The 27,685-nt window shown below is 33.1% G+C and overlaps 2 protein-coding genes across 2 annotated transcripts; both read left to right on the forward strand.

Annotated features, from left to right (window-relative positions):
* Positions 1 to 1,492: 1,492 nt before the first annotated feature.
* LOC129317791 (putative pentatricopeptide repeat-containing protein At5g06400, mitochondrial) lies at positions 1,493 to 5,312 on the forward strand. The gene is given in 2 exon segments (XM_054962171.1): positions 1,493 to 2,967; positions 2,970 to 5,312. Coding segments are annotated over 2 exon segments (3,138 nt in total). The 5' UTR covers positions 1,493 to 2,096; the 3' UTR covers positions 5,237 to 5,312.
* Positions 5,313 to 22,028: 16,716 nt separating this feature from the next.
* Positions 22,029 to 23,103, forward strand: LOC129317562 (uncharacterized). The gene has a single exon (XM_054961871.1). The coding sequence runs from the start codon at positions 22,033 to 22,035 to the stop codon at positions 23,101 to 23,103; it is 1,071 nt and encodes a 356-aa protein (XP_054817846.1). The 5' UTR covers positions 22,029 to 22,032.
* The last annotated feature ends 4,582 nt before the right edge of the window (positions 23,104 to 27,685 follow it).

Consider the following 27,685-nt stretch of genomic DNA (forward strand, 5'->3'; position numbering starts at 1 on the left):
GTCATTTAAATTAAATAGATGGTCATAATTATCTTAAAGATTCAATGGCCACTATTAGTGATTCTGATGCCAGTAATAGGAGGCGTGCATTAAACATTCTAGAAGAGGAACAGACGCGCCTTATAATCTTCTTTTTCATCGTTTCTCTCTTTGTATAATTACCAATAAAATGTTTAAAAGCAACTTCGACATAAGAAAAGGATCAAGAATTACCATTATCACCGAAAATAAATTCATGTTTTTTGCCTTACACTAGTACTTCTTATACTTACTTTGCAAACTTTCTGCCACGTCACTTAACAAAGAATTGGATTCGATTGCATTTGAATCTAGTCGTGTCTTGATTGTAATTATATATTGAAAGCATGTGTTTGATGTGTGACATAATTTGATCCAGAAAATTGAAGGGTCATAGTATAGAACAACTCTAAAAAGGTGAGAAACTCCTTTGTAACACTCTAATAATAGACATTAGGAGGTTTAACTGTACCTTCATCACCATCATGATTGCCAAGTTTATCTTCATCCTCCATTTCCATCCCATTATCAACATAGCTTTAGCTTGAAGATAGTTTAACTTTCTTCTTGGAGTAGTTTTTGTAATATTGATCTTCATTCTCCATCCTAGCAAAGACCTTAGTGCACTTAATGACATTCTGCAACATGAGACATGTTGAATTCATAGAAGTGGGATTCAAGGGTTCAAAAGAGTAGAAGAGGGAGGGAGGGAGCAATAAATACCCGACTAAGGAAGGGAGGTTAACAGTAGGTAGAGGTGGAGGGAGGAGACGCCAATCAAGATGAAGCCAGAAGAGGTTGCACCTCGAGTTGCAAGGTGGAGGTTGACGATGGAGGTAGAGGGAGGAGTCATGCAACTGTAGTATGTATCTGTGAGTTGTGAAGGTGATGGGCGATGATGAAGTCTCTCAAAGGGCGAACAATGAATGACTAACAGGTGACGGGTGACACGATGGCAAAGGCAAAGTCTATTGAGTCTCACTCTTGAACTTGAATAAGGAAGAAGAGAATTTGAATGAAGTTAGGGCTATAGGATTTTAAGTGACTGACTGGGCGAGTGAGTGCGGCTCTGATTAAAAAAGCCACTCAAGGCCTTACTCATTATTTGCCCTTTTTCCATCACATGAGTAGCTATTCGCCCATACCCATTTTTCTCCCTTCATGTACAAGTATGAGTTGACCCGTTTGGCATGGGTTGGGTGGATTTGTGAGTAAAATGCTCATCCCTAATTAAAAGTATGGCTAGATTACACAATTTCAAAAATTGAGAGAATAAATTACATATTAAATAAATTCAAGATCTATAATACTTGGTGACCTAACGTTTGGAGTAATTTGTTCATGTTCCCAAAATTTAATTATCCCAAGTAAAAATAAGGCAAGCTGAGGTTTAAAAAAAATTAATTAAAAAAAAAATCGACAAGACATGAGAGGTATTCGAAATTGCTCATTAGATGAGTGAAGTTCCCTTTCTTCCACTTCTCAGCCAATTCGAATCTCCGACTTCTGATCAAAGTAAAGTCGTCAAACTGCCAACCCAAGCTTGCCTTTGCTCGCAGCCTCGCCCTCACCAGTCACCATTCGCGTTCTCACTCGCACTTGTCGTTGCCCGTTCGTGTTCTCGCCGTGCTCGCCTTCCGCGTTCTCTTCTGGCTCACTCAAGCTTCTCACCTCTCCTCTCCTTGCACTTGGCCTCTACTTCCTGTGCTTCTCGCCGTCCGTCGGGCTCGAGCTTCTCACTCTATTTCATGTGCTTTGCTTATCTTTGCTCCAGGCTTGTGCTTCTGCCTTCTCGCCGTCCGTTGGGTGCTTCTACCTTCTTGCTCCTCTGTGAACTTGTATTTTAGTTTTTGCTTAATCTAACCTCTGGATACAATTTGAATGGGTTGAATGATTGATCCCCAAGATAAAATCTAAATTTATGAGTAATTCTTGCTGAATGGGTTTGAATGGGTTGCTCAATCTAATCTAATACTTGCTGCATGATTCGGATGGGTTGAATGGGTGAATGATTTGAATGGTTAAATGATTAGAAGGTGCATACTGCTGCTGCATAGAGTTTTCAGAAAACGCTTGCCATGAGAGCAATAAGTTCTCTCCGATCACTTCGTTCAAATTTGAATTTTCAAGCTTCGCAAACTCAAATTTTATATATCTCGAACATCTCCAATTCATCAAAGCTTTGCCGGCTTCAGAATGCCCAAGAAATTTCGAATGAGCGGCCAGACGCTAGTAGCGTTGGTGCACTCTTCAATGATATCACTGAAATTTTTGGTGCCAATTACCCGATTACAGGTGATACCTTATCTGAGATACTGAAATCTGGGGAAACTCATAGTAATGAAGTAGACTCTGAAGTTTACTCGGCTTGTAGGCAGAATGTTTGTAGAAATGCCAAAGAGAATATATTGCAAGAGAAAGAGAAGAATTTTATGGTTCTAAGTGATGCCCAGTTAGGAAATTTGGACGAAGATGATGTGAGCCAAGTAGTCGGTGAGATTACAAGAATTGTTCGAGCAGAAAACAATTTGGCTTCCATGGAAGAGCGGTTAGATAATTTGAACTATGTGTTGAAACCAGAGATTGTTGAGAAAGTGTTGAAAAGGTGCTTCAAGGTGCCGCATTTGGCTATGAAATTTTTCAAATGGGTGAAGCTCAAGGATGGTTTTAGTTACACAGCTGAGATTTACAATACTGTATTGCACATTGCTGGAGAGGCAAAAGAATTTAGGTTGGTTGAAAAGTTGGTGCAGGAAATGGACAAGTATTCTGTTAACAAGGACATTCGTACATGGACCATTCTCATATCCCAGTATGGGAAGGCAAAGCGGATTGGTGAAGCATTGTTGGCCTTCAAAAATATGAAAAGATCTGGTTGTGAACCTGATGCTACTGCCTATAAAGCCATAATAAGTTCACTTTGTACTGCTGGAAAAGGCGAACTTGCCTTGAGTTCTATAAGGAAATGGTAGATAAGGATATGGTACTTGATATTGGAGTGTATAAGATGCTAATGAACTGCATGGCCAGATTAGGAGATATTACAGCCATTCGTTTGGTTGGAAATGACATGATAAGGTTATCTCTGCTTCCAGAAAATAGTGTTCATGGTTGTGTGCTGAAGAGTTTTTGCAATTTTGGGAGAATTAAAGAAGCTTTGGAATTGATCCAGGAGCTTAAAAACAAGGATTTGGCACTTGAACATGAATATTTCAAGACCTTGGTGAGAGGACTATGCAAGGCTGACAGAATTGTTGATGCTTTGGAAATGATTGAAATTATGACGAGAAAGGGAAATATTGATCACAAGGTTCATGGGGTCATCATAAATGAATATTTGCAGCAAAATCAGGTTCAGAAGGCACTTGATGTATTTCAAAGTATGAAAGAAACTGGCCATGCTCCTCCAATTTCCACCTATACTAAACTGATGCAGCATTTGTTCAGGTCGAATCATTATGAAGAAGCCTGCAAGCTGTATGATGAGATGCTGGGAAGAGGGATGAAGCTTGATGTTGTTGCAATCACAGCTATGGTTGCAGGTCATGTTTCCCATAATCGTATATCTGAAGCATGGAATCTCTTCAAGAGAATGGAATACAAGGGCTTCAAGGCCACTTGGAAATCATATTCAGTATTTATCAAGGAGCTTTGCAAGGCTTCAAGGACAGATGACATTGTCAAATTATTAAGTGAAATGATGGCTTCAAAGATTGTAATTGGATATGAAATATTCCATTGGGTTATGACTTATTTGGAAAAGAAGGGGGAGTTTGAGGTGAAAGAGAAAGTCCAACAGATGTATAGAGCTTCTAAACTTGATCCTCAGACATATGAGGAATCCAGAGAACAAGCATCTGTAAAAACTAAGGTTGATGTGGGTGTGATACATCACCAACCAAGGCCGGAAAAAGTGGATTACTGCTTAGTAAATCCACAAGTTGAGACTCATACAGAGCAGGATGTTCAAGGACTCTGTAGAGTTCTTTCATCCTCCATGTGTTGGTCCTCGATCATAGAAAAATTGGAGAAAAGCACCATTAAATTCACCCCAGAACTTGTTTTGGAGATCTTGATCAGTTGCAACATGCATGGTGGCAATGTGTTAAAATTTTTCTCATGGGTGGGAAAGCAAATTGGTTATAGACACAATACAGAAACTTACAACATGGCGATCAAAATTGCAGGGAGCGGGAAAGATTTCAAGCACATGCGCAACCTATTCTTTGAGATGAGAAGAAACTCTTATGTGATAACATCAGATACATGGACAATCATGATAATGCTTTATGGTCGAACAGGTTTGACACAAATGGCTATGGATTGTCTTGAAGAGATGAAAGCTGATGGTTATAGTCCAAGCGGGAGTACATACAAGTGTTTGATTATTGCCCTTTGTGGGAGGAAAGGTAGGAAGGTTGATGAAGCAATCAAAATCTACAAGGAGATGATTTCTACAGGATGTGTTCCTGACCAAGAATTGGTTCAAACTTACCTGGGTTGTTTATGTGAAGTTGGCAAAATTTTGGATGCTCTAGGATGCATAGATTCTCTTAAAAAAATCGGCTATACTATTCCTCTCAGCTATGCCTTGTTAATTAGGGCTCTCTGCCGAGCTGGAAAAGTAGAAGAAGCTCTCAAAGTAGCTGATGAGGTTGGAAAAGAGAAGTCTACTGTAGATCAATTAACCTGTGGAAGCATTGTCCATGGTTTATTACGCATGGGAAGATTAGAAGAGGCACTAGCAAAGGTAGATTCCATGAAAGAGGCAGGCAAAACACCTACCTTCCATGTTTATACATCCTTGATAGTTCATTTCTTTAAAGAGCAGCAGATAGGAAAGGCTACAGAAATTTTTGAGGAAATGCGACGGGCTGGTTATGAACCAACACTTGTTACTTATTCAGCACTTATACGTGGTTACATGAATGTGGGGAAGGTTACTGATGCATGGAATATCTTCTACCTTATGAAATGTAAAGGTCCATTTCCAGATTTTAAGACATATTCCATGTTCCTTACTTGCCTTTGTAAGGTTGGTAGATCTGAAGAAGGCTTGCAGCTAATATCTGAAATGCTAGATAGTGGGATTATTCCCAGCACTATTAACTTTCGAACTGTATTTTATGGGTTAAACAGAGAAGGCAAACGAGATTTAGCTCAGCTTGTATTGCAGCAAAAGTCAGAATTAATAAGAAAGCGCAAGTTGATAGTTTAATTTCTTTCATTAGCACATGAACTGTTGATGTCATCGGATTGAATTTCAAAGATTCTCCTTCAAACAGGATTTAGACTTTGTTACAAGCACTGCTTCCACTATTCTTGATTATTTATTAGAGGCAGGGGCAGCTGATGTGCCAACTTACACTGACAAAAGTTTTGGTGAGATGGCATTTCAAGTGGCCTCCGAATTTAAAGTGGCATTCCTGGTAGCAGAATCTAAATTTCTTAGACCATGTAAAAGAACATGTTTTATAAAATGGGTCCTTAGGCCATAAAATCTAAAAAATCAATTATTGCTTGCACCAACTTGAAATCAGTTATACCCAAAACAGCATGTACAGCACCAGCATGATTTCTGTTGCAAAAAATTCAGCTTCATGAAGGGGACATGGATTTCCGGCCAACAAATAGGAGCAAAAACAGTCTCTGCTTCACCTTCAATAATAGGAAATCCATATCTATAATATACACGTCATATTATCCTAGATAGATATGTTTGCTTTTCAATAATAGGAAACCTCAAAGAATTCAATCACTTGCTTCTGCGGAAGTGATTGAATTCTTTGAGGTTTCAAAACTAAGCAACTTACGACTATGGCTGCCATCAACCAGACCATCTCCTTCGGCTGCCATTGTCATGCCTCTTCACTAACTTCCATCTCTGTCTTTCTCTATATAGATGTCTCACACAGAAGCAACATCTGAGTGGCTTCCTCAAATGCAATAACTCTTAAGTACAAAAGTTTAAAATTTAAATGATTTTATCTATAGGTTTGAGAGTCATTACAATGGACAGAACTTTCTCAACAACCAAAAGATCACTAGTATATATGCAGAATTTTGTCGATCATTGTATTGTTTTTTCAAAAGTATTTACTGCGTTGGTTGAACCAAACAGGAGAAAGAATGAAGGAACCATCTGCAGAAACGAAGGAACCAACCAGAGAACAGATGAAGGAATAGTAAGAGGAAGAATTCAAAATTCAAAATAAAAGATAAAGGGGTTACGCTGAATGAAAGAATGAATAAACGAATGAGAAGCAGGTCACCGAAAAAGAAAAAGGATAAATTGGCCTACTGAAAAAAAAAAAGGGGGGAATGGCAATAAGGGCCCTAAAATGCAAGAATTTTGCAGATAAGGCCTAATAGAATTTAAAATTATTCTGAAGGTCTAAAAGCCTCATTTGCAATTATTTTTTTGGTGAAATGACCAATTTGTCCCTTCCAGAACCTAGTGCTGCATAACAACTTTCTTCTTCCTTCTCTCTCTTCCTCTTTCAACACTGATGCAATAATTAAATTCATCTTCCTCCCCTTCATGCTTCTCTATTCCCTCTCTTCTTCCTCCTTTCTTCTTTCTCTCCTTTCTTCTTTCTCTCATTTAAAACTTTGTCGTTCAACAGATATAAGTGGGCGATCCATTTTTATCCAGATGGCTATGGAGAAGATGATCAGGCATTTGCCCGATTACATTCCTTTCACGCTAACCAGTTTCTTGGAACGATCCGCCATAGTGTGGAAAGAATAGATTAAATTGTTGCATCTGCCATTGCAAAAGAAACTTTTTTACTGCTCTTAGGCTTGTCTTTGAGCTTACTTTGTCCATTTATCTTGGTCAGAGTCTTAGAAGCTTCAGTTGATCCATTATTAGTTTTATTTTGTCAAAAAAGGACGTAGAAAGAGTTTGAGCCTTATCAATTTTTCTAGTCATAATATACATGTTCATATTCATTTAATGAAAAAAAGTTATTTATGAACTTTTTGTTGTTTCTGATACATATTTTTCTGTAGCAGATATACATGTTCTGGTGTAGATGTTATTTATAAAATTTATATTGTTATTTATGGAGTTTGCATTGTGCAAACTTTACAATTAACTTGTGCAAATATTTATGTGTATCATATTGACAAACCTTATGTTGTAAACATATAAACATTGTGCTGTTAGCAAATGGATACTTTCATATTATATATGGACTTTTTGTTTTTCATAAACTTGAAAAACCTTTTCAAATGTTTAGTTTGATCATACAAATCATATGAAATAGATAGATATTGTGTTATTAATAAATGGACCTTGTCATGTTATATACAAATTTTTTATTGTTTATAAACTTGAGAAACTTTTTATTAAGCCTAGCCAACTGATAAATTAGACATGTATGGACTTTCAGTTGAGAATATATGAACATTGTATTATGCATAGTGGATATGGTGATGTACATTATCTGCATAACTCGTATATTTTGTTAAGCCTAGTCTATTAATAAACTAGACACGCATGGACTTTCATTTGAGAATATGTGAAGATTGTGTTGTGCATAGTAAATATTGTATTATACATTGTTTGCTTCACTTGTATATTTTGTTAAACTTAGTCTACTGATAAACTAGACACACATGGATTTTCATTTGAGAATATGTGAAGATTGTATTGTGCATAGTGGATATTGTATTATACATTGTTTGCCTAGCTTGTATATTTTGTTAAACCTAGTCTACTGACAAACTAAACACGTATGGACTTTCAGTTGAGAATATATGAACATTATATCGTGCATAGTGGATATTGTATTGTACATTATCTACGTAACTCATACATTTTATAAGTCTAGTCTATCGATAAACTAGACACGCATGAACTTTCATTTTGAGTATTTCACTAGCTTAGCCTAAACAAAAATGACAAGTTAGGCAGACCATACATGACACAACATCTACTATACACAAGACAATATCCATAAATGTTTAAAAGAAAGTCCATGCATTTTTAATATTAACAAGGACAATCACATCATATAAGAATTTTATGTTGATACTAACTTAGGTACTAAAACATGTACCCATATGAAATTTGACATGATATTTCAAGTCTGATATAGACAAAAATTAGCCACTATATCCAAAACATCTAACAGTTGCTTCTCTATATACAAACAAAAAATATCTGTTATTTTCAATTATCCAAAAAATATTATTTGAAAATGCTTCCATATACATAATTATAGTTTCCTATATGCATCAAAAAGGAACAATGTGACTACTTCTCATGTTAGGTTAGGATTCTTGCATGTCTTACGATTGTGTACAATCTCCCCACATCTTAAATAATAATAAATCTTCTTTTATTTTAATCTGTAATGAACAAATTAATTTAGGTAAATGTCCACATATAAAAGTCCAACTTTAATTTTACACAACTCAAAGTTCAACATAAACAACTCAAAGTTTATTTTTACACAGCAGATACTCCAACATCTTTATCAGCAGATTTTCTTCACATTGGGAGTCATATTTTATTTAATTCACATGTCAATGTCTGATATGAACAAGTCAACCATCACTATTGTATAACAACTAATTAACTCTAAAACTTTCATAGCTAATTTAATGGTTTAGCAACCTTTAGCTTATATCAATATGTTAAGCTTAAAAAAATGCATAAATAGGCAAACAATGTACAACACCATATCCACTCTACACAACACAAGGTTCATATATTCTCAACTAAAAATTCATACAATTTTACTTTATCAGTAAGCTAGGCTTAACAAAATGCTCAACTTAGGCAAATAGTGCATAACACAATATCTATTATGTACAATATAAGGTTCATATATTCTCACCTGAAAGTCATGTGATTCCAATTTATCATTAGGCTATGATTAATAAAATGCACATCTATGCTTCACATGAGAGACCTATTATAACTTCAACAACTAAAAGACACATGTACTGAATCAACGAGGGAGAAACAAAATTGAAGATCCTTACCTCTAAACAATGATGATAGATGCTTCAAGAAACAGATGACATTGCTCAAATAAGGAAGACGAAGAAGATCAGCAATGGCTGGTGATATGCAAGGAAAGAGAGAAAAATCATGAACTGTGCTTCATCTATCAACACCCATAACTTCTGCACTCATCCATACCGGTGATGATCAATAACGGTAGAGTGACAACTAGTGAAATAAGAAAGAAGACAAGAAAAGCAGTGAATCGTGCTTCGTTTGTTTTGTTTCTTTAAGGGTTCGTGCATCATTTTTAATTCGAATTAAAAAAGGCAACATAGTATTTTTGGTGTGAAGAAATATTGCAATTGGGGCCTTAAGGTGATGTGAAACAGGAAAAAGGAAAGGGGAGAAGAGAGAAGAGATAAAGGAGGAGGAAGAGAAAATTGTATAACTCTTATTCAAATGCCAAAAACTGAATGCAATGGAAGAACCCTAGAGCTATTTATAGAGTCCTAGAATTAATAAAATAATAATAAATCTAAATCTAAATTAAATCATAATATAAAAGATGAAGATAAGGTATCTAGCTAGGCTAGATACCTTATTTTATTTGAGATAATATTTAAAGATAAAATAAATATAAGATACTAAAGAAATAATAATAATACAATTCTCATCATTTTAAAAATCATGAGAATTGTATTTGATTTAGGGTATTAAGATTTGATTTAATATTTAGGGATTATTATTATTTCTTTAGTATCTTAGATTTATTTTATTTTTAAGTATTATCTCAAATAAAATAAAATATCTAACCTAGCTAGATACCTTATCTTCATCTTTTATATTATGATTTAATTTAAATTTAAATTTAAATTTATTATTATTTTATTAATTCTAGGGCTCTATAAATAGCTTTAGGGTTCTTCCATTGTATTCAGTTTTTGGCATTTGAATAAGAGTTATACAATTTTCTCTTCCTCCTCCTTTATCTCTTCTCTCTCCTCCCCTTTCCTCTTTCTTGTTTCACATTAATTGGTACCAGAGCCTGGTTCCACTTTCCTTTCTTGCGTGTGAAATCTACTCTCTCAAATCTTTTCAAAGCTGCAAATCATCTCATGAGGCCATTAGGGTAAATATTCTTATTTATCAACTTCCTTATGTTGCGCTGGTAATGCCCAATTGACCCTCTATTTATTATTGTGACTTTTAGAATTTTTGTAGGTTTAATCTAAATATTTATTTATTTTGAGCATTTTCTAGAAGTCTATTTTGTAGTCTCAATTTTATTTATCAAGAGACAGAGAGAGAGAAGAACAAAAAAAACAAAAAGAAAAAAAAAGTTACATATATGCGCAATTTTTTTCTTCATTTAGTTAATTTATATTTTCATTACTTACTATTGATTTACGTGTACTCCACATTCTAGGATCACACATATTCCTCACACACACTTGGCCTTGTACCCGAGCTAACTTTTACCCTAGGTTAGTTGAAGTTTGTAATGATTTTCTTGAAGGGTTTTTAAACCCTTTGAGATCATAGTGAAAACTTCACTCAAGTTATTACTTATTTAATAAAAGTGATTCTTAAGGAGCTTTTAAGTTTCCATAGGATTACACTTGTCAAATAGGATCTTTACCTTTTGGTAAGGGCAATTTGGGAGCCTTTATCCTTTAAGATAGAACCACCCTAAACTTGCACATTAGTCTTCTTTTACTCTTGCATGACCATTCGTGACCTTTACAATAACCAATCCTTCTTTAAACAAGAGCTTAATTTCATTAAACCTTGACTAGATTTCCTTGAATCCTAAATGGACCTAGACAAACACACCCATCAACTTTCTATTGAGGTCCTTACCAGGACCTTGACTGATCTTACTAAAAGACTTGATGGAATAGAACGAAATCTTATGGCATTTCAGCACGACTCTTAATGCAAAAATCAAGAGTTATGGGGTGCCTTTCAAGAATTAAAAGGACAAACGACTAGAAAATGTATAGATGGGTTACTAGACAACCTCAATGATAGGGGCCCCGTGCACAATAGGAATGTCAATACAAGGCCTGCAGTTACAATCACTCGTCAATCTTTTACAGGTCTTAACAACCCTAACACTAGACCATCTCACCTTTTGACTAATCCTCAACCATATGAGGAAGAAGAAGTGCTTTGGGATGAACAAGATAGGCATGAGCAATATGAGTCACCACCTAAGAATAGGTATTTCCTATGGAATAGAGCATCAGCCCCTAGGCATGACTGAGAGTCCTTTCGACATGATTACTATGATGATACCATTAAAAGGGTTAAGGTAGAAGCACCCGAGTTTGATGGTAGGCTAAACCCAAGTGAGTTCTTAGATTGGTTAGCTACTATGGATGACTACTTTGACTAGTACAATATGAGTAACATGCAGTGTGTTCGCTTTATAGAAATGAAGCTTATAGGATCTGCTAGGAAATACTAGCAGAATGTCTAAGATAATTTAAAGCGCTTAGGTCAACCTCCTATAAACATATGGGTTGAGATGAAGCTGAAGCTAAAGGAGAAGTACGTGCCACCTAGCTGTAAGAGCAAGCTATATAATCGACTACTTAACCTTAAGGCAAACCTCTATAGCATCTGAGTACATGTCTCGACATGATGACCTCCTTATTAGGAACAATGTGTCCGAGGCTTCTTGGATAACTATTGAAAGATTCATCAACGGCCTTAGACTAGACATACAACATGAATTTAGGATAAACTATCCAGATACCCTCGAAGAAGCTTGCCATAAATCTATAGAGATAAATAATTTGTCTCAACACCCATCTACATGATGAACCAATTTCTCAACCATGGATCCGCACCATAACCATAGCCTTATGAGTAACCCTAGCAACCTTACACCTTAACAATCAAATTCCCAATTTATTAGGCCTAATGTGTCATGAAATACTGAATCCTTAAGGTCCACTACTTGTCCTAGCGACTCTACAATTGAATGTTTCAAATGTCACTCTAAGGGCCATATAGCATTTAGATGCCCTCAACGTGCTCTACTCCTCGAATCTCAAGAAGAAGGGGTATTAGCTGAGTGCATTTTCAATATTGTAGTAGACCCTATTGAGAGCCCCTTTGATGTGGATGAAGAAATTATTGCCAATAAAGTTCCTTCAGGTCATCTTGGGGTAATACGATGTCTATTAGCTATTCCATCACTTGATGATTCATGGAAAAGGAATAGTATCTTCCATACATTCGTGAAGTACAATGATAAGTCATGCAAGTTAGTCATAGACAGTGAAAGTGAGCGAAATGTGATCTCCAATCATGACGTTACTTAGTTTGGACTTAATACGGAGCCTCTTGTTAAACCTTTCCGTGTTGCTTGGATTGATAACACTTTCTTGCCTATAACGCAACAATGTCAAGTGCCCCATCGTTTAGGTGACTATCAAGAAGAAGTCCTTTGTGCTATTGTTCCCATGGACGTGTCACACATCTTATTGGGATGACCTTGGATCCATGACCATGATATCACTATTCATGGTTGAGCAAATACCCATACATTTAGATATGATGACAAAACTATTCTTTTACGCCTTGCCAAATCAAAAACAGGAGGCAAGAGTTCTCCTAACTCTAAGGGTCTAAAACTAAAATGTCATAACCTCCACTTACTAAAAGAGAAGCAGTTTATGCAAGAAAGCAAAGAGGTTAACATTATTCTTGTACTTGTTTCAAAAGTTATTACCCAACCCATACCAACTCCTATACCTATCGAAATGTCCCAATTATTAGATGAATTTAAAGATGTGGCACCGAAGGAATTACCTTTAGAATTGCCACCCATAAGAGACATCCAACATGTGATAGACTTAATTCCCAGATCACAACTTTCTAACTTGTCACACTACAGGATGAACCCAAAAGATAGAGATGAGCTAAATCGACAAGTTAATGGATTACTCAAGAAAGGCTATATCCAACATAGTCTTAGCCCTGTGTTGCACTTGCCCTCTTAACCCTAAAGAAAGATGGTTCTTAGAGGATGTGTGTAGATAGGTGAGCAATTAATAAGATAACCGTTAAGTATTGATTTCCAACCCTAAGGCTCATTGACATGCTAGACTTAATTTCTGGGTCTACTTAGTTTTCCAAAATTGATCTTCAAAGTGGGTATCACCAAATTCGAATTAGGCCTAGGGATAAGTGAAAAACTACATTCAAGACCCAAGAGGGATTATATGAGTGGTTAGTTATGTCTTTTAGATTAACAAATTCCCCTAGCACCTTTATGAGAGTTATGACCCACACATTTCGACCTTACTAAGGAAAATTCGTGGTTATGTACTTTGATGACATATTGATATTTAGTAAGTCTAGGGATGACCAGTTGGTCCACCTCCGACATGTTCTCCTTATTCTACGTGAGGAACAATTCTATGTTAACCTCCTTAAATGTTCCTTCCTACAGGGCCAAGTCACTTTTCTTGGATTCATTATTTCCAAACATGGCCTATCTGCTGATCCAGATAAGGTCAAGGCCATCTAAGAATGGTCTGAACTGAGGACCCTCCATGAAATACGAAGCTTTTATGGCCTAGCATCCTTCTATAGGCACTTTATATGAGACTTTAATACCATCATGACACCCATAACCAATTGCTTGAAGAAAGAGACATTTAGTTGGACTTTCACTATATCTAAGGCTTTCCAAACTATCAAAGAAAAGTTGTTGGGTGCCCCTGTTCTTGCATTACCAAATTTTCACAAGTGCTTTGAGTTGCATGTGATGCCTCGGGTGTAGGGATTGGAGGTGTCCTTAGCTAGGAAGGCCATCCGGTGGCATTCTTTAGTGAAAAACTCAATGAAGCAAGGCAAAGGTACTCGATGTACAGCAAGGAATTCTATGCCATTGTTCATTCACTTAAGCATTGGAAGTACTATCTCCTACCTCAACAATTTATTCTATATTTAAGACCACCAAGCACTTAAATTCTTAAGCTCTCAAAGGCACTTGAATGCCAAACATGCTAAGTGGGTTGAATTTATGCAAGAATTCACTTTCATTGTAAAGCATCGAGCTGGAGTTGAGAACAAGGTAATGGATGCCTTGAGCAAAAAAATTCACCTTCTAAACACATTAACCGTTAGTGCTGTAGGATTCAAGAGACTGAAGGATGATTATACCTCCTTCCTTGACTTTGGACTTACATACCGAGAAGTCAATAATAGCCATCATTGTGAACATACAGACTTTTTAGTCCTCGATGGATACTTATTTTGAGGCTCTAGGCTATGTATCCCTCGTACTTCAATACGTGATTTTCTCATCTGGGAGTTACATGCTGGCAATTTAGTTGGACATTTTGGTATTCAAAAAACTATAGCCTTAGTAGAGGATAGGTTTTATTGGCCCTCCCTCAAACGAGATGTTGCAAGGATCCTAGCTCAATGTCGCATATGCCATATTGCTAAGGCAAAAAAAAAAAGAAATACAGGGTAGTATACGCCCTTACCAATTCCTGAGGCACCCTGGAAGGATATTAGTATGGACTTTGTATTAGGTTTGCCTAAGACAGTCCGAAGGCACGATTCGGTTTTAGTTGTCGTTGATCGGTTCTCAAAAATGGCTCATTTCATACCATACAACAAGACTACCGATGCCTCCCATCTTGCTAAGCTATTTTTTGGGAGATTGTTCGTCTTTATGGGTTACCTACTTATATTGTTCAAATAAGAATGTCAAATTTGTTAGTTATTTTTGAAAGACCCTTTGGAAGCTCTTTGGTACCCAATTAAAGTTCTCCTCTTCCTTTCATTCTCAAACTGATGGTCAAATGGAAGTAACTAATCGTAGTTTAGGTTACTTGCTCAGAAGTTTAATCGGTGATAAACTGAGAAGTTAGGATTTGGTATTACCGGTCGCAAAATTTATCTATAATAATTAAGTCAATTGATCTACTGGTAAGAGTCCATTTTAAATTGTTCAAGGGTACAACCCTAAACAACCTATTTACCTCTTACCCATCCCTCTTACAACTCATACATCTGAATCAGCTGAAGCTTTTGCCTATCACCTTCACAACCTTCATGTTGAGATTTGGCATAAGTTAGCAATGAGTAATGATGCATATAAATTAGCTGCCAATGCACATCGTCGTTCCTAAGAATTTAATGTTGGAGACTACATTATGGTTCGTATAAGCCTAAAGCGCTTCCTGAGAAATTTGCTCAAGAAGTTACATGCTCGTGCTTCTAGCCTTTTTCGCACTGCAAAAAAACTAAGGCCCAGTGCTTATTGTTAGATTTACCTCCAAATATGTCCATCAGCTTAATATTTAATGTTGAGGATCTTGTTCCTTACTGGGATACTTTTGAGCTACCCCTTTTACATTCTGATGACTCTGTAGGTACACGACCCCACCATACCCCAATTCCATCATTGCCTATTGTTACGCCACCTACCAACACAATTGATGCTATCATGGACAAATAGACGATTATCACTCAAGCAGGTCCTATCCAATGATACCTTGTCTGTTGGAAGGATTATTCAGATTTAGATGCCACATGGATCACTGCAAAGGAATTCCACACCATTGACTCCACTTTGTTCAACAACTATCAACTATTTACCTCTCCGGTGGAGAGTTATTTCAATTGAGGGGAAAATGATGATAATTGTATTTGATTTAAGATATTAAGATTTGATTTAATATCTAGGGATTATTATTATTTCTTCAGTATCTTAGATTTATTTTATCTTTAAGTATTATCTCAAATAAAATAAGATATCTAGCCTAGCTACATACTTTATCTTCATCTTTTATATTATGATTTAATTTAGATTTAGATTTATTATTATTTTATTAATTCTAGGGCTCTATAAATAGCTCTAGGGTTCTTCCATTGAATTCAGTTTTTGACATTTGAATAAGAGTTATACAGTTTTCTCTTCCTCCTCCTTTATCTCTTCTCTCTTCTCCCCTTTCCTCTTTCCTGTTTCACATCATAAGGCTTGTAGAGTAATTTCAGATTGATTTAGGCCCTAAGTGATATAAACTTTGTTTTTAGGGCCCCTAATGCCATTCCAAAAAAAAAAATCTTGTATCCAAAAAATGTGGATTAAATTTTTAAAAATTTGAGAATATGATCAATTCACATTGATATATAAGAAGTTTATTATTAATATATACTCCATCCGTTAAAAAATATAAGGCATGTTTTGAGAAGTTGGATATTCAAAAATGTAAAGCATTTTTAGTTTTTTGATGTGTAATTATTGCCTTTTTTCTAAAAGTATCCCAATTGATGAATGACTTTATTGTAAGGTGTTTAATATGGATAAATATGAAAAGATAGAATTAGTTAAAAAGTAGGTAACTATTTTATTGGGGGTAAAATTAGGTTAAAAATACCTTATATTTTTGAATGAAGGGAATAAGAGTATTTTTGAAAATTTAAAAATTTATAAGGAGTTTATCATTGATATATAACAGTATATCATTGACAAATATGATAAGCCAACCATAATACAAACTATAATAAATGTTGGATTATTTATTTAGTTTGATCTTATAATATAGATTATATTTATAAAAGTATCAAAAAAATAAAAATAAAAGAGACATAATAACTCATGCATGCCACAAGGCGGGAAAATCAAGAGACGGATGGAAAGAAAATTAAAAATAAAAATCTGACCAATAGGAAGATGGATGGAAAGAAAAATAAAAATAAAAATCTGGCCAACAGAAAGGCTTCTACGATTGAGGCGGAGGGAGAAATGCAGGCATATAATTCAAAGTAGACGTTATATTAAATGAATTAAACAACGAGAGTACAGAATTAACCTTAGAGTAAAGTAATCTGACCAATGAAATGACACCATTCAGTGGTAAATCAGATGTGTTTTACAACTTTTATATAATAAGGTTGATGTACTAAGTTCTTTATCGTCATATTTTGTATAAAATTTCAATTTAAATATATATATATTATTTAAAGTAATTAATTGTGTTATGTGGGATTTATATATAATTCTTCTCTTATAATATCTCCTTCTCAAGTCACCTTTGAAATTCTTATCGTCATTATTCCCCAAAAATAACTTGAAAAAATGATAATAAAATCTCTTTAAAGTATATAAATAATAATTTGATCCTTTAAAATATCATAATTTTTTTAAAGTTCCTAAGGAATTTTTTTATTAATAAATTTATATAAATTATCAAATTACCCTTGTTAAAAATAAATGATTCACAACTTTTTTTTATATTCGCAATAATACAACAACAAATAAAGAATTTAACATGCAAAGTTGTGATTTGTTATTGCATTATTGTGAATTTAAGAAAGAAAGTTGTTAATATAAGAAAAAAAGTTGTGAATCATTTATTTTTAATATAGATAATTTGATAATTTATATAGATTCATTAATGACAGAAAATTTTCTAAAAACTTTTAAAAAATTATGATATTTTAAAAGATTAAATTATTATTTATATATTTTAAATAGATTTTATTATCATTCTTTTTCAAATAACTTTGACCTTATTTCGCTTTCGGCCTTCCAGGTAGTATACTTATATGAATTATTACACTAATGGACCTTTATTATTGCCGTCACCTTTTTTCGTTGAGAAAAGGAGAAGATCCAACTAGGATCTAAAATTACAAATACAAGATTGGCCAACTCCCAAAGCCCCGTCATGCAGTAGCTTCCTCAAATCGTTCGGTGGCTAATCTAAGAAATCAAATGTGGAATTACTCCCTTTGTTTCTATTTATAAAAAAAATTATATTATATAATTTAAGAAAATTAATTAACTATATTAATGATACTTAAAAATAAAAGAATTAGATTACAATACTCTTTATTAATTATATCTATTAAGCCTTCATTAATTATTTCTCATGACTATGAATGATAAAATTATGAGGAATAATTTAAAAGTTTGCAATAAATGCTAATAAAAAAAAAAACGGAGGGAGTGGGTTATATGAGGGGGCCAACTTTTTCATTTTTTCTAAAGAAATATAGGTCTCATATTTATAGCATGTCTTTCAACTATGGTTTCATTAAGAAAGGTTTTTAGGTTTAGTTGAAAAGATGTTTTGGATGTTTTTGGGCAAGGTTAATTTCCATGGATTTGGTAGGTTCTACAATGCTTTGAGAAGATGAAATTAATTATTTAAAAAAAAAAGTTGTTCCATCCAAATAGAGGCTCAAGCATGTTCAGAGAGAGGAAGAAGAGTATGTAAATGCCAGTATCAACAAATTATGATATATGAGATAGAGAGAGAGAGAGTTGATATAAAAGAAGCAATCAAAATATAAGTTATATTAACATCTAGTCATGTTTATAAGGTAGATAGATTGATTTTTTTTAATTTTATTTATATGCATGTCATTAATTTTTTTATCACAATTTTTTCCTTTAATAAAGGGCAAAGTGAAAAGCAAATAATGATGAGAAAAAATAAAAGGAGAAATTTTTAAAAATAGTAATTTTTTTATTATTTTTAAGAGTTTTATCTACTAATTTTCTTTCCTTATTTTCTTCTATCCAAATAAAAGGTAAATATTGGTACGTAAGAGAAAATATATTAATAAAATACATATATTAAATAAGGATAAAAATAAAAAAATAATTAAGTATTTATAGAGAGTTAATGATCTTTTAAAATTCTCCTTAATTTTAACAAAATATGTTAGAACTGCTTTATAAATAATATGAATCAAATACATGTGTATATATATGGTCACTTGTTCAGGATTGTGCAACCGAACTTTGGCTCTCTTGAAATCCCATGATGGTTACGCCCATACAGGTGATGCACTCCCATATATATACACACACACACATACATACACATATATATATATTATATTCATGAAAATATAAAAAGAGGCCAGGAAGTTAACACAATTATTTCGCTCGTGATAGATGTGATCAATATGGACTTGTCATCCTCTATATAGTAGAGGATGAATTATTAAATGCATTGTATTTAACATGATATACACGTGGGCGCACACACATACACAACTTAATCTTCCTTCCTAATAATTCGCAATGACTTTTTTTCTTTGGTTTTTTTAACGCAATGGTAATGTTTGAAGAATCTAATTTTCCATTAATTTGAGTATTTATATATTAAAAACCTCAGCGCCAATGTAAATATAATGCACCTTCTGCTGTTCTGCAGTTCTATCAGGGAATAGGCACACCCACATGTTTGGTTGTTTACAACTATTTGTCCTTTTGATATTTACCATATGGTTCATGATTGTGCATGATAACATAATGCTTCTTTGGTGTAATTTAATAGAACGACGGAGTTAACCAACAAACCTAAATGTTTCTCTTTTTGGAAAACTAACGTTTTTAAAAAAATAATAATAATAGAAAGCATCCTAACTCCTAACAAACTGATGAAGGAACATTAATTGAATATATAAATACTTGACATCAGAGCCTTGGTTACGAACATTAATTTAAATATCTCAATTCATGTATATATTAAATATAATGGAATAAAGTAATGTATGCATACCTGAAGAATCCATGAGTATTTGAGAAATCTCGATTATCTCGAGTGTAGACAGGTACACAACCCACAAGTCTCCAAAGCCTTTAGAGAGTTCAGAGATAATAGAGCAGAAGAAATGAGTCGTATGTTTGCAGTTATCGACTAATCGTCTTATATAGATCAGATCGATAACTGCCTTATTAAATAATAAATAATTATATATTTTATTATTTCTGACTCAGTCAGTTAAGAGATAGGGAATAACTGATCTGCCCATTGGGCTCACTTGTGTGGTCCTTCTATCACAGTCCACACAAGATTATAAAGACCAATCTATTTAGGCTTATTAATTAATGTTAATCCATAAATAAATAAATATTCCAACACACGTGTATTATATAAACTAAAATTAAATTAATGAAATTTAAAGAACCATGAATTTGTGAAATGACAAAAAGGAAATAACGTTAAAAATAGCAATAAATTGATGAAATATTGTACAGAAAGGAATACAATAATGAAACCAATTAAAGGGGATTAAAAGACATTAACTTAAATTAAAATAAATGATATACACTCTCATCATTTAAACAGATAATTAAGGGTTCCAATTATAATCTTTTTGTATATAACAACTTAGTTAGAATATGTCTATTCTTTATCATTTTAGTATTTCAGGTGTGATTAGAGCCGGTAATTCGAGCTAAACCCGACGGGTTAGCCCGAATTGGCCCGAAAAATTTTAGTACCAAGCTTAAAAAAAGGATGGTTTTTTATGTTCGGGCCGGCCCGAATAGGCCCGAAAAATTCGGACCAAGCTCGATTGGGTTCGGGCTTGGCCCGAATACCAGAATAAAAAAATTATATTTTTAAAAAATATATAAAATATAATAAATATTAATTAATTCTTTAAATTTTAGATCATTTTATACTAAAATACCATATATTTGAGTCCTAGACATCGTTTAAGTATTAAAAAATATATTTTATATTTTTTATAAAATAAAATAATTAATTTTAAAGTAAAAAAATAATTAAAAATAATTTTAAAAATTAAATTCGGGTATTCGGGCCGCGCGAAGCCCGAAAGAATTCAGGCCGGATTTAACTATTTGGACTTTTCAAGGACACGGGCCTATTCGGGCTCCCGACCCGCCCAAATTTCCGACTCTAGGTGTGATAATCTCTCCGGTTGATGAACTTTTCTAAGGTTAAAAAAAAAAGATTAAAAGACTTAGAGATTCAACATAACAACAAGGCTTGAAACAAAAATGAGACAACATCAAAGCAGGAGTGTTTTTATTTACTAATTTTTGAATAGAAAGGAAATCATTAGCCAATAGCAGCAAGGGCATTGTGCCAATGCAAACAATCCAATCAAAGCAAAATCCTACAATTCAAAAAATCAAGGAAGTCATGTGATTGATTACATCAAAATAGAATGAACATACTGTCTAGCATTAAGAGAATATGAGGAGGAGAAGAGAAATGAATTAAAAGCACGATTACAACGTAAATTATGCTTAGCCATCTTATCTTAATAATATTAACACTCAGTAAATACAGGAGAGAGAAATCTCTCCTTTTCTCTTACTTTCCTTTTCCTTCTTTTTTGTTCACTACCCTTAGATTAAAATTCTTAGCAGTTCTGTTTTAGAGTGATTTTTTTTTCAATTATTTTTATTTAAACTAATATTGAATCATAAGTATTGAAAATTTTAATTCAGGGTGATGAAAGAAATTAAAGTAAAGGAAGTGAGAGTGAAGAAAAAAGAGAGGTTCCTTCCCCCTGTAAATATCAGTTATGCATTCATAAATTTTCCTTTTAAGATATAAAAAATGAAAAACTATAGCCAGCTCCCTTTAAAAAAAAAAAATTACAAATAAAGACTAATTCTAAATGGATTATTGTTAAAATGCAGAATATGACTTGTTGATTCTCGAATAAGACTTGTTATCGATCCTTGTCAGTAATTAGTTTTTTTGAGAAGGGGCTGGTTGTAATTCTCCCTATAAAAGAATCATATGGTGATTGTCTAAGCTCTAAAATAATTTACATTTTTTACCTAAAAAAATTATTAACATTTTAATCATTTACTCTCTCCGTTCAAAAATATAATATATTTTTTGAGAAATTGAATATTAAAAAATATAAAATATTTTTAGTTTTTCAAAATATAATCATTACTTTTTTTTCGAAAAGCTCTTATTAATAATGACTTTATATTTATTATAGAATGTTTAATAGAAGTAAATATAAAAAGATAAAATTAATTAAAAAATAAGTAATTATTTTATTGAGGAATAAAATTTAATTAAAAATATTTTATATTTTTGAACAAAAGAAATAATATATTTTCCAATGTCAAAATAATAATAATAATAATAATGCGATCCTATAATCTCTCCCTCATTTACGTGTTTCTCTCCTTGGATCACAGAAATCGCATATTCGTCACTCTGAATCGAAACGCCTCCTCATTTCGTCACTCCCTCCCTCCCTCCCTCCCTCAAAAGCATCCAATGTCCGACGAGGACGCTGCCGCTCCCGCCCCTCCTTCACCGGACTCCATTCGCAAAGTTCAATCGGCGATCCAATCTCTCTCCTCCATCGAGCCCTCCATCCCTACCTCCCTCTCTTCCTCCAACAACCCGGCCCTCTCTCTCCTCCAAGACCCCAAAGTCTCCTCCCGCATCTCCGCCCTCCTCCGGGAACCCAACTCCGGCTCCGGCGACAACAACCTCTGCCGCTGGCTCTATGACACCTTCCAATCTACCGTCCCTGAACTTCAGCTCGTCGTCCTCCGCTTCCTTCCCGTCGTCGCCGGCATCTACCTCTCCCGTATCGTCCACCGGAAACCTCAGGCCGGTTTTGAGGCCGTCCTCTTAGCCCTCTATGCTTCCGAAACCAACTCTCGCTCCGGCCAAGCCGTCACCGTCACGATCCCTGACTTGTCCCATTCAAGCGTCTATCATGAATCCAAATCCACCGTCAAGAACAATGCCACCAACCTCGACCTCGCCGTCGTATCACCCTCCCTCGAACCCCACGGCACCGTACGTTCCACCCGACGAGCAAGGATCGTCGGCGTGGCATTAGAGTTATACTACAGCAAGATTTCCCTGATGCCAATCAAGTCAAAAATCGAACTTTGCGAGTTCTGCAAGATCTGGGCTGGTCAAGACGGAGACATGTACAAGGGGTTCGGGTCTGAGTCCGAACGTAAGCAGATCGATGACGATGACGAAGATGAAGACGAGGTGGTCGGAGACGGAGAAGAAGAACCGGAGATCATTGTAACAGAGGAAGAGAAGAGAATGAAGAAGAAGGAAGGGAGGATTCCTCTGCCATGGGAATTATTACAACCAGTTTTAAGGATTCTGGGACATTGTTTGATGGGTCCGAATAATTCTAAGGAGAAAGAACTATTTGATGCAGCGAGTGATGCTTGTAGGTGTTTGTATGCGAGGGCTATGCATGATGTGAATCCAAAGGCTATTTTGGCGATTGGAAGTTTGCTAAGGCTTCTGAAAAGGGTTGAGGATAATAAATTTGATGACTTTGATGATTACAGTGATGTCATTTCTCTTTGATCCCCCCCCCCCCCCTAATTTGAAAGTTTTTTGTATCCTTTGGATATTCATATTTGTTGTGATAATCTATTTGTTTGAATTTAGAGTGTACAACTTTTCAAATACACACACACACACAAACGCATCCACGAGACTTTTATCCGTACATGACCAGTTGAGGGATAGGGCATCGATGTGAAACTGATAATGATACACAGATTACCGTCCGGTTTCTTTACACTTTTGTGATGGGAAGAAAAGTTCAAAGGAAAGCCAACTAGAAAAGCAAATAAGTAGAAGACAATGATACTTAATTGTTTGTGAGTTAAAAAAAAATTTAAAATTTTAATTTAATTTAAAGGAGAAAAGTCAAACTATTTTCAACAGTAAAAAAATTAAAATGCTCTTAACTTATTATATAAAATTATTAGTTGTTAATTTTTTTATTTTACTTATTAATTTATCAATATCACTTATAAATTATATCTATCTATCAAATAATTAGTAACATTAGTTGTTAATTTGCTAACTTTATTTGTTAATTTACCAACATGAATTATAAATTATAAGGCCTGTCAATAATTTACAACTGATATTAATAAATTAACAAGTAAATTTAACAATTTAACAACTGATATTGCTGTTTATAATTGAATAACTGATGTCAAGTCTTATATAGTTATTAACATATCAATTCATGTCATTTGTAACTCATATTAGTAAATTAACAAGTGAAGAAAAAAATTAACAGTAATGAATTTATATAATAAGTGAAGGATATTTTATTTTTTTTTTTTCTTGAATTGAACTAAAATTTTAAATTTTTTTGGACCTACAAGTAATTAAGTTTTTATCATAGTATTTAACTGGAATTCTCCCGAAGAAATAATAGGTGGGGCCCAGTACATTTTTTACTAAAAATTTCTCGACCTATGTGGAGAGATTTGGAGAAGAAAATGTTTATTCCAGCGTTACCCTTTTATGGTTTACCATGCTTTTCACTGTCATTCCCTTCGGTCACCTTCTTCCTCTTTTCTCTTCCACCCATCGCCACTGTTCGTCTATCTTTCGCAGAATGCTACACTTTCCCGTTAAAATTTTACTGATATCGAATACCGTCAAAATTAATAAAAATTAAATTTTATAATAAAATAAAATTTAGATCGTCTCTTTAAGAGTCAATAGAGTAACTATTTAAATTATAAATATAAAAAGGTAAATAATGGAGAGTTTTTTTATGATGAAACTAAAACTAAATTAGAATTAAATAAATAAAGGAAATTAAACTAAGAAAATTATCAAGAATAAGCAGCGCAATCAATCACAATCCAATCACGTAAATTTAATCTTCCTCATCCACAAAATAAATTAATTTTAGTCAACTTTATTATTCTAGTTTTACGTTATATTTCTCAAATTATCATTTAAGAATTAAACAAGAAGTTAAGTTATAGATTAATTGAGATCTCTTTTACTCCACAACCTAACAACTGTTTCATATTAGTCACACCAAAAATAAAGCATAGATAATCATCCACGCTAGGCCAAATTACTCTTATATTATTATATCAATCGATTATAGCAAGTAAAACCTTAGGTAAAATTTATAACTCAAAAATTATGCAATAAAGCTACTCTAATTAGCAATAGCAGTTAAAGCATAAAATTCAGAGGTAAAGAGAAGAAGAGAAAATTGAAATAAAGCTAGAATAAAATCTTTCCTGAATATCAAAGACTCTGATTAAAATTTAGGATCATAATTTATAATTGATCGCACTAAGAAATTTAACTATCTATAAAATTAAAAATTAAGGAACATAAGAGGAAAAATTGACAAGCCATCATCAAAGAAATTGAAGAAAAAGATAAACTACGATCGCTGCTGTCCTGTTTCCCCCTTCTTTTTGTGATGCCTCCATCCCCCATCATCGTCCAAGTCCTCTCTTTCATTTATGTATATAATATATATAATGTCATGCGCCTCCTGTGCTGCGTCTCTTCCAAAAAAGAAATAAAATAAAATCTAATAATTTACTAAAATGATAAAATTATCCAACATATCCCTAATTAAAAACTACACTAAAATATCCAAAGTAAATTTAAATAAAATTTTAAAGATTTAATTCTTGATTTGATCTCCAAACATGCCTAGATTCTTCTTATTCAAAATATTCTTTATCAATATCTTTTAAATTGAATCTAAAAAATCTGTACAAATAAAATAAAATTAAATAGCACATGTGTACAAATATTAAAGATATCATTTATATTTTAAAATTAAATATTTAGTTAGTTAAAATTCTAAAACTGAATATTGGCTAATAAAATTAAATAATATCTAATTAAATTTAATTAGTCTCAAATAAATATTTAAAAATATAAATTAAAAAAATAAAAATATATAAAATTATTATTTATTAAATTTCAATGATGGAAGAAAGAAGACAAGGAAATAAAGGGGAAAAAAAGAAGAAGAAAGAAAGCTTTTATTTTTTCCACCTGTTGCTTCACGAGAAGACAAGCCTCACCAATCACTTCTCTATCAAATATAATCTGTACAATCTTTTGGCTTTTATCTTTACATTTTCTTTTTGAATAGGTTTCCCTCTTATAACTTTCTTGAAGTTGTTATATTTTACCAATTTATTTGATTTTAAAGTTTAAAAAAATAAAACAAATTTATAACTTTCTTGAAGTTATTATCCTTTTACCAATTTATTTGATTTTAAGGTTTTACAAAATAAAAATATTTTTCCAACTAATTTGATTGTGTTAATTTTAATATAATTTTTGCCTTCCATTTATTTTGATATATATAATAATGCAAGACATAATGTATGGGTATTATTGTCTTTGTGACATTTGCTTTTTTTCCCCCTACATTTGTTCTTGTCTATATAAATACAATGAGGGACAATATTTTTCTTCCTGTTCTCTTTTTTTCATTTTCTCTACCTCATTTTTTTTCTTCCAACTTTTCTTTCTATCCAAATGAACCATTAAGGTAGAGTTGGTAATTTGTGTGGCAAACTTACTTGAGTTGACTTCAATTCATGTTGAACTTATTTAGAATAAATTTAAAATACCTAAACATATAAAAAATTCTCATATAGTTAACTTTGACTATAATATCTTAGGCTTTCAACCTAGTTTGAATATTTGATTTGTCAAATATTATTTTATTTTTCCTTTTTTATTCAATTTTAATTTTTATATTAAAAATTAAGACTTTCAATTTTTATATTAAAAATTAATTTTAATTTTATTTTATTAATAAAAAAATTTTAGTATTTGAGCTTAGCATTGATTTCTTTAGGTAACGCAAATAAGTCAAAAGTAAAAAAAAAATTTATAAATTTTCAAATTCTACTCTAAATATTTTTTTTAGATTTATTCAGATTGACTTATCAAGTTTGATTTAAATTATTGATTCTAGTTTAAAGAATGATATCGATGACATATCTATTCAATAAGGAGTGCATTTGGTTGTATATAAGTCTTCATGTCACTATTTTCATTGGAAAGCTCATTATCAAGTTTATTGAAATCATGAAACTCACCAAATTAAGGTACCTTATGGGTCGTGATTCTCACATCAAGTAAGAACCTTCATTTGAATTGTATAAGCCTCCATGTTCATCAACCCTCTAGCTATTTCAAGCTCTATCTCTACGGTATTATCTACATATTAAACTCTATTAGCCTTTTATGATTACATTGGCAATATTAATCTGACAAAAGGGAGATTGTTTAGAGAAGGCTCAATGGACAATGGAAATGGAATAGCTATTGGGTGGTTAGGACATCCTATCTTTAAAAATAAAGAGGGGCGTGAACTTTTTGTATGTCGTATGCTTACATTTTTTTAAAATATTTTTTATTGTTTTGGTAGATGGAGATGAAATTTTTAGAGCTAATGTTCCTTTTTGAATGGCAGAATCAAAATATGGTGTAAAACACGTAGGTGTAATTGTTGAGTTCTATTCCATTCTACTGCCTGTTTTTCTAACAACCAAATGAGTGATATGAGATGAAGAATAAATTCATATTTGTTTTTTAGGGTTTAGATTGTTTTTAATTGAAATGGTTTGATCTATTTAGGCGCCAACAATTAATGATTTAGTGAAAACGAACATGTAAGTAAACTCCATTACTTCCCACACTGACTTGTTAACATTATGAATAGTTGTATAAAAAATAAATAGAAGGTACAAATAAACACACACGATATTAAATCAGAATTCTTAAATATATAAACAAATCAGAATCCTTAAACAGAAGCGTCTGAAAGAAGATGATGTGATGGCTAAGGCCAAAAAAAAAAAAAAAAGAATAACCATTTTGTTTACACAATGTCCAATCATCATGCTTTTACCAACTCATCACCAAAATTAATATAAGGATTAATCAGCATTCTAAAGTTTGAAGTATTATCAAAAAGCATCCTAAATTTTAAAATTTTAAAATATACAAAATAAATTATAAGCTCAAATAAAATTACTCCCACCATTAATTATCAATAATGTTATTATTATTTACTATTATTGTTCACTGTTACTATTCACTTGTGGCAGTGGCGAAGCCATATTGGTTTGAGGGGATG

The sequence above is a fragment of the Prosopis cineraria genome, unplaced genomic scaffold, assembly GCF_029017545.1.
Source record: "Prosopis cineraria cultivar Desert tree isolate PC_DT_omini unplaced genomic scaffold, ASM2901754v1 PC8, whole genome shotgun sequence".
In the NCBI taxonomy this organism is placed as follows: Eukaryota; Viridiplantae; Streptophyta; class Magnoliopsida; order Fabales; family Fabaceae; genus Prosopis; species Prosopis cineraria.

Bases quoted from the DNA above. Each gene is read 5' to 3' on its own strand.
- LOC129317562 (XM_054961871.1), top strand. From the start codon at position 22,033: ATGTCCGACGAGGACGCTGCCGCTCCCGCCCCTCCTTCACCGGACTCC.